Source organism: Atractosteus spatula, chromosome 15, assembly GCF_055471065.1.
Source record: "Atractosteus spatula isolate fAtrSpa1 chromosome 15, fAtrSpa1.hap1, whole genome shotgun sequence".
NCBI lineage: Eukaryota > Metazoa > Chordata > Actinopteri > Semionotiformes > Lepisosteidae > Atractosteus > Atractosteus spatula.
This window is the reverse complement of record NC_142720.1, coordinates 18,426,155-18,434,918: the sequence shown is the minus strand read 5'-3', so window position 1 is coordinate 18,434,918 and position 8,764 is coordinate 18,426,155. Positions and strand designations below refer to the sequence as shown.

Here is an 8,764-nt window from a genome sequence, read left to right as displayed (position 1 = left end):
TTTTTACAAAAATTAACATAAACGCCTGGCAAGTGGGCACTACAGGTATTTCTGGTGGTCCTTTTCCAGCAAAGGGAGGAGGATTGCCTAGGACCCAAATGATTAAACCTGAAGTTACAGTACGTCAGGCTAAAACCTCTAAGCAGACTTATCCCATTTGCAGAAATCCCTGGCAGTGGATGAGCCAAGGAAATAATCCACTGTCTTACTATTTAATTGGTTTGAAAGCTCACGTGGTTGGCTTGTCCGTGTTGTAGGCAAGGGAGCTAGGTTCCCCGAGCTGGCCAGGACAACTTCCATTTACGTGTTGGATGTGAATGTCATACGAAGAATCTGGGGGATTGAATGCGTGTGGAACTCCATCTCTAACTCGCCAAGCGGGACAACGAGAAAGGGAGTTTGGAAGCTGGCAAAAGCCTTTGGAGACACAAACAGCTAGAATATGTGAATTGTGCATCTTTTTTACACCCCCCCCTCCCAATGACCCAGTTACGCTGGCTGGTGAAGACTAGTAACTAGTTAATGCACTATAATTTGATCTGAAAAACTGTACGTTCATTGCAGGACATCCATTTGTGAGACTTCAATACCACTACTAAGGTTGAAAGCTATAGATTTGCATTACCTGTAGTTTCACAGCATTACAAACTGACAAATTAACTGGAGCCACAGGTTACGTACATTATACTGTAAAAACATTTCATTATATATTGTGCAGAGAAGAAGTGTAGTTTGTGAACCCCCTAGGATGGTCCATATTTTTATATTTTATACCTAAAGCATAATCAAATCTCTGATTTAACCTGCAACACACATACATTGGATATATTTGGATTAACAGAATGATTCAATGGTAAATATCCATGCATGAATAAGTATGTGTACTCTTATATTCTGTAACTGCTAGTACTAGTGACTACCATAACATTTCAATGGGGTTTAGGACCTGACTTGGACAATCTGCTTGCATGCTGCATCACCCATCTTCTGTTCAGCCTCAGCCGATGAGTGGATAGCCTGAGATTCTCCTTCAACCTGAATTCCCGGTTCCACCGATGATGGTCCCGAGGCACCGAAGTGGGCCCCAGACCCTGATACTCCCACCACCATGCTTGATGATCGGGAAGAGATTCTTCTCTGTTGGAAAGCTGTGTTTTGTAAAATGTTTAGTTTGCTACATAAATGTTACTTATATAAAATATATTCAGTATATAAAATAGTATTTTGCAGGTGATTACCACATTTAGTTATTGAATATTCTGGGTTTTAAATAAATGCCATTTAATTATAATAGGCCCAAAATTCCAAAGTCATGGTTTGAACCATTTAATCAGATCAAAATCACTTTTGTTGTTTTATCTAACTTTCTGGAGTAGTAAAGGATCTAAAATCTTTTAGTGAAAGATTGTGGGTATCTATTCCAGGTGGGGCAGTACTGTTGTACCCTTGAGCAAGAGACGTGACTTACATTATGTCAGTAAAATGTTAGCTGTACAAATGTGAGTTTCTTTAGATAAAGGCACCAGCCAGTCATACGACATCAATCTGGAATCAAGGCTAAACCGTGTAAAAATAAACTAAGCAACACTCGGAAAGCAGAGTAACAGTAAGTGGTTTTCCTTTAATTTGGAACGTTTGTCAGTTACATGGGCTCCCACAGGTGATGAGAAGTTGCAGTGCATTACATCACAATTACAAGCAACAAAAGAGACTATTGATCAAACAAGCTCACCAACCTTGCCTCTGGTATTTCCTGAACTATACACTGATAAACAAGCGCCAGTAGACCTGCACTCATCAAGAGCATATTTTTGCCTGACAGGGAGGGCACTGTACAATATGGGTATAGAAGAATGTCTCTGGACCTGCTCATCCAAGATACTTGAAATTTAATTCATTGTGAACAGATCACATCAAGCAATCGACATTATGAAAAAAATGCAACTTATGGAGATATGGATATTGCTTACAGAGACATTCATCTTGGAGGTGATTGCAAGATGGTTTTTACATGTTGTGTGTTTTTCCATATGAAATATTTTTGCGATATTCTACAGAATAAAATGCTCCCCTACCCTTAAGTGACTGCATCCAATTCCTTTATACACATTTTAGGTCTTTGACTTCTCAGATCCATTTGTTTGTTGGGTCATAATGTACATCATTTTACCACGATTTGTTTGAAAATGGCATCTGTTGTATTATAAAGCTATGAAAGACCAGAATTCGTAGGAGAAGCAAACCCTTCAACTATAAATTAATAATTCACCTTGTTACATTCATGCTCTCCATTTTATGGAAGGTTTTATACTTAAAAAAACACTATTCTTATAGTATGCAAGGTGATAATCAAATAACTCATCTTGCAGTATGCCACAGATCACTTAAATTACGACTTAACAGGTTTTTCTTCGAATATTGTATTGTAGGTATTCAAAAGACTAAAGTACCCTCACATTTTCTTTCAAGCTAATTTGTAATATTTTGAAAGCCAGTTAATTAATCAAGAGATTTTTTAACCTATTGTTTCACAATCATGGAAAGTATTAAGGGGACACTAATGTTTAGGCTTAGTAAAGTAAAACTGAACTTCTAAAATGTCTCAACCAAAAAAAACACTTTTAGCAGGGGAGCATGTCTGTAAAAAGCCAAATGTAATGTAGAACATTGATATACTACAGTTCTCTTAAGCTCCTCTAATAAAACAAAGGGTCATATGGTGAACACCTTTTAATGAACACGTGTTGCATTTTATGGTAAAATTCAACTGTCAACCTTCTTATCGTCTTCAACAGTCCAGATTCTACTTGTTGACGTATGTGCCAAAGCCCCGGCTGGATAAGAAATCTCACAAAAGCAAGCAACGCTCAGGACACAAAGATAACAGCCCTTCTGTTAATCTGAAGACACACAAAAATAGATGCAGAGCAACGATTCGCTATTCTTAACTTAGTGCAAGCAAGTTACTTCATAATTCAGTCCCATTCGGATTTCCGTTCATGCTCGGGTATAACACCCCAGTTAGGCGAAGGACTGTCAGCGGCCAGCCAGTTAAAATCATCTACCTGAGACCAATTGTTTTTAGCCCTGTCAAGGCCGGAGACCTCAAAGTCGGCCTCCATACCCGGGTAACTCCAACTGAATGGGGCAAATCGCACTCCGCTGCAATCCTCAATTATAGCCCGGCTGGTGACGTGAAGGTACACCTGGCAATCCGTGGTGTTATGGGTCCGAAGCTGCTGGCAGGAGAAAGCGAAGGTGCAACCCGAGCAATGGTCCACGAATATGGAGCTGGACACAGGCCCGCACAAGATTTCGCAGTCCCTGACGTGCTTGACGTGCAGGGTACTCGGGGAGCCCAACAGCTTGACTTTGCAGTTTGAAAGGTGAGTCAGCAGGACGTCGCTCTGCTGAATCTCATCCGCCCCTTTCACGAATACCTGCGAGTCGGCATTTGACAAGCCGCACTGCTGCTCACTAATAACACCGTCCACAGCCATGGGACCACTGCTGCCACCGGCGCGACCCTCCGTCCCATCAACAGCACTGGAGCCCGGCGAGTCTTCCTTCTTAAAATCGGGACTCTCCTTACTTTTGCTTGTCCCCGTGTTGCGCGACCGGAAGGCGAACTTCTTCTTGGGCATCAGTTTGTCTCGCTTCTCGCCTAGGGTGCTTTGCAGTTTCTGCAGTGAGGCCTGAGCCTGTCTCAGCTCGTACTGGGTGAGGAACGACATGCTGTCGTTGAGAAATTTCTGCAGCTGCTGTATCCTGGAAGACACCTCTTCTAAAACGGTAGCTGTCGTGCCTCCATCCCCCTCAGTACAGCCTAACAGCACATCCTCTATTGCTGCCTTCTCCTTGTTGAAGGCGCTAGTGAAGAAGTCGATTTTCTCCTCTCTGACGGACAGGCTCTCCTTGGCCTCTTTGCGCCTTAATAGCTCCTCCTGCCTTTCCTGATCCCTCTTCAACAGCCTTTCAGGAACATTGGATTTTCCGTCCGATTCCTCGTCCCCATTCGCATGACAGGCCCCTTTCTCCGATGAAACGACGACTTCCATTATAACATGAACTTTTGTGTTTAAAGGAAGTACTCCACGGCTTTTCTGGTCACTTCCTAACAAACCGTCCTCTGACTGGTCAAATATTGAATTTCCTTTCAAGCAAGCTCTCGTTTCATTGGACCACTTGGCTGGGTTAAAGGTCAGGTGTTATATCGTCTTAAAGACACAGGACTGGATTTGGAGGACGCCTTGACAGATCCTCAAGCGTTCGCACGGGAAGTGTGAATTTCGGTTATCATAAACAGCACCACCAGTAGCTTTACTAGCAACTAATGAAGGAACTGTTTCCTCGTCTCCTATGATAAATGTGAACAATACCAATGCTCACAGTAACTGAAAATGTTGAACCTGGATTGGGGCATAAAATATTTCTTCTCCAGCGAGGGACAATGGGCAAATGTCATAAATAAAAACTTTAACGTTGACACTAGTGGCAATTAAGGATTTTCATGTTGTCGTTTATGGTATGGCACAAAATATGCTTTTTTTGCACAGGTTTAAACCAAAGGAAAGTACCCCCATTATTTTCTATTACTAAGATTTAGTTTAAGAAGCCTTTAAGTGTCTTATAAGTGCTGTTACCACCCTACAGTACTGGTGTATCTGTCAAACAATACTTTTAGTAAAACGAATGATTGGCTTATGGCACAAACAAGATAAACAGAGGACAACTTCAAGATGATGTGTGATTAATAATTATACTAACTGTACAAAGAAGACCTTCTTCTTGGGCATCAGTTTGTCTCGCTTCTCAGCTTTGCAGAAACTGCAAAGCACCCTAGGCGAGAAGCGAGACAAACTGATGCCCAAGAAGAAGGTCTTCTTTGTACAGTTAGTATAATTATTCAATATTATTATTAATACATTTAATAATTAATATTAATTATACTAACTGTACAAAGAAGACCTTTTTGTAGCCACAGTAGCAGCCTTACACACATCCCCCTCTTCCTTCTTAGTTACTGTATGGCATCTATGTGTTGTTTTCCAGGAGAGGTAAAGCTATTAGAACAGCAAATCCAGGCTAGCCTGCATTCCAGATTTATTCCCAGACAAAACAAAAAGGAAATTAGCCACAGCCCAATGTCAGAGGGGAATTAGCAACAGGCAGCCCTTTAAGACAACAAAACAAATCTAATTACAGCAATCGATTTCTCTTTAATGACCTTTACTAATTAAAGACCGCTCAGCTGAAAAAAGACAATCAGCACACCACATGGGTTAGAGGTACCAACAGGAGTCCAATGTTTAAAAGCTTATCGCACCCTTGTCATTGTTGTTGCATTCAACAAATCATCCGTGTTAAAACTGGAATCTGCATTTCTCTAAGCAAATTCATTAAAATCACAATCACCGTGTGTTAGCCAATTCATTTGAGGTAAATGGAAGATAACGTTTCTTTCTCTTTTTAAAGAGTTATTTGGAAAAACACAGGCACTGATAACAGTTTCAAGTTGTTAAGAAAACAATGATTTTTTTTTTAAAAAGAAACCGCCTACTAAAGATATGCTAGTTAGGTTAATTGGTGTCACTAAAATATCTATGTGTATGTGTATGCCCCATAATGGACTAGTGTCCTGGTCAAGCTGTAGTCCTCTGCCTTGTGTCCTGTGCTTCTGAAATGGGCTCCAGGATGCTAAAATCCTTCCCAGGAAAAGCAGCTGTTATCTTCCTAACTTTGTATTCTGTTGCATTAAAACAGGAATTTGAATAATAGTCACCTACCTTCCTAAACTAAAGTCTTTAAGGTTATGTCTCCATATTTGTTTACGCATTTTACTAGCACAGGTTTTGGACATTACCTAGTTTTTGATTATGAGAATGCAGCTGTAAAGTCTTAGCTATAGTTCTAAACAGAGGGAACATGCATCGATGATATATATGTACTGTGTAAATGAGTCTTTATTTTATGGCTATGCTGTTTCTGACTAGATAAACTGAGATAAAGAAAGACAGTCACCCCTTGAACACAAGAGCTTGCTGCAGCTTCACTGGTGAGGCTAGCTGAAACCCAACACCTCTGGAATGTTGTGTACACAGTCACTTGGGTGTGCTCTATGGGGCTGGGAAATGGCAGTTACTGGTTACACAGGATCTAGCCAATAGACAGTTATACAGTACAACCTTTGACATTAGAATCTTACAACAGTCAACAGAAACACAAAGAGATTCTTGAGTGAAGTGAAAATTTGTCTATGTAGAAACTGAAAGCACCACAGTAGCTGTCAGTCCTGTTTGATGGCTAGGGTGTGAAAGAATGTCAGAAGAAAAGCACAAAGAAGATCATCATCAAATTATTAACTATATTTTAAAAATATGAATTTTTAAAGTATAAATTTTAATGTTAATTCCTATGCTTTGAGGTCATTTACCAATGTAAACGGAAAGTACTTATAATTGCCGAATTTCAAAACCAAGAACACTTTTCAATGCTTATTTAGACCACAACAAAACAATGACGCATGTTTCTCCACATTGCACTGCCTCCAATTCACAGGACTCCTATACTGAAATTCCTAGAGATCTTTAGGGAGTGTAAACAGTGGTAGATGTGATATTGTAAGTTAATGTATAAAATCAACCATATGGATCTTAAAACACATTTTGTGTTTCAGTGTAAGAGCAGTCAAAATGCTTGTGTGAAGTTCCTTGAAACATCTTAAAATAGACTTCTAGGCTGGGCTGTCGTTATAATTAAATTAACTGCAAAGAGCCACTGTGATGTGTAGTAAGTGAGAGCAATAAGTATGTTAATTAGAAAATCAATTCTCAAAGCTGTCGAGATTTTATAGCTTGTAAAAATGTCATACTAAAAATAGTACTTTAGAAAATATTTAACAATAATTTTGTCAAGTATTTTAATTAAGAAAACTGTAATGTCAAATAATTTAACTGTGAAAACAGAGAACTATATAGTACTGTCTTAACTATATTTTAAAAAAATATAATATATGCCACTGTGCCACTGTGCAGGTGATGTATTAAGACTGAACTTCCTGTGTGTAATTTTTTTAAATTTCCTTCAGTTTAATTTTACCTCTGAAGTGGTGCTCGGTTTAGTTTGATGTGTACATCACAGCCTGTAGGCTTTTTGCTAGTCTTCATCTGATATTCTGCAATGCAATGCAAAACCACAGCTGTTTCAGGGCTAAACATATAGTATTGTACAGCTTTAAATAAAAATAAAGTTTTAATAATATTTACCATCAGTTGTTCCTTGCTGTAAAGTACAGTAGTCATATATGAATACATCTTTTTCCTGCAAACCAGGACCAAAGTTTCCTTTTCTTCATATTACAAGGTTAGAAAGAGAAAAATGAATTTTTGGGGACAGACTGTTGTCTCCTCTGGATTTAGAAAAGGTCTGTGCTGACTTGAAACAGTTGCACAAACGTTTCCTGAGCATGGCTAGTTCTGTTCTGTGGGTGGTAGAGACAGAAACCCTTTCAGGACAGACTTGTGTGAAGCAGGCAACTCCAATGCTGTTAGCTCTGCATCAGATCCAAACTGACCGCATCATTTGAAGTTTCAGAGTCATAAGTAAGAAAAGTGACTTGACACCTCTTTTTCTATAGCCCTTATGTCCCTGATTTCCTGTACCCATTAACAGTCCTACTCCTGTACACTGAAACAAAATCCAGTAAAGATAGCAGAGACTGCGGAGTCCTGTCTGAATTTCTGCCATGTGTAAATTCCTACAGCTTTGATTTCCAATAGTTCCATTCCTCAGGTTTTTCTGATTACGAGAATTAGGAACTATAGGGAAAATGCAGAGGGATAATGAAACTTCGCAGCAGCTTGCATGCAGAGCTCGTATGAAAAATACTCAACTAGTGGATGTGCAGAGAGCGCTTATTAAATGTGCATATGCATTTAAAAAACCATCCTTTTATGGATATCAGTATGTAAAGTGGATAGCCAGTTACAGGTGGAGGTAGACCCACTGCTCAAGGTAGCATCTTAAGGCTGATTGCAATCAGACTGCTTCTATGGAATTGTAACAAGTGGATTCAAGTCACAAAATATGATTTTTCTGTCTGCTCTCCCTTTATTACTGTAAAAATAACGCCAAGTGTAGTTAAACATGAGATGCCACCCTTGCTTGTATTGTCTAAGACACTCGACCTTTGCCTTTCAATGAACTTTGTTTTCTTAAGGCTAGAGCAATCTTACTTCACTCGTGAACAACTGACATCCTGTTGTTCATATCCTTTTTATCCAGAAGAAACAGGATAGGAGTTGTAAGCTTATATATCTTTGCAAATGTGTATTTACAATATATACAAAAGTACCTAAAGACTATCAGACCACACTGCAAATTATGTATAGTTATTGGAACCTTAATAACACGTTTACAAATATAACTATTTACATTTTCTCTATCCGAAACAGCACATTATACTTTTTTCGTTCCCGTGTATTCCAAAGATCCCAGAAAAAAAGGTCTTCACCTCTCCACAAAAACTTACATGAGCCCGTTTTAGATTCACGGTATGAATTTTAAATAAGCACGTCACATAAGCGTTTCACAAACCAAAAAACCAGAAAAATGTCCCGTTGAACGCAGGTTGAATATACAGATGCAGTGTACAGTAAGTGCCTTTTTTTTATTACCCCGCCCCCTCGCGTCCGAGTTTTTGAAGTTTTGCAAGTTACGTTTCCTGAATTCACTAGTGAGTTTCTTTCTTTTACAAAAAAAAAAC

General features: G+C 39.2%; 1 protein-coding gene across 1 annotated transcript; it reads right to left on the bottom strand.

Moving 5' to 3' along the window:
• Positions 1–1,595: 1,595 nt before the first annotated feature.
• On the bottom strand, positions 1,596–4,179 carry tbcc (tubulin folding cofactor C). The gene has a single exon (XM_088934007.1). It carries the CDS (start codon positions 4,056–4,058, stop codon positions 2,976–2,978), a length of 1,083 nt encoding a protein of 360 aa, XP_088790133.1. The 5' UTR covers positions 4,059–4,179; the 3' UTR covers positions 1,596–2,975.
• Positions 4,180–8,764: the final 4,585 nt, after the last annotated feature.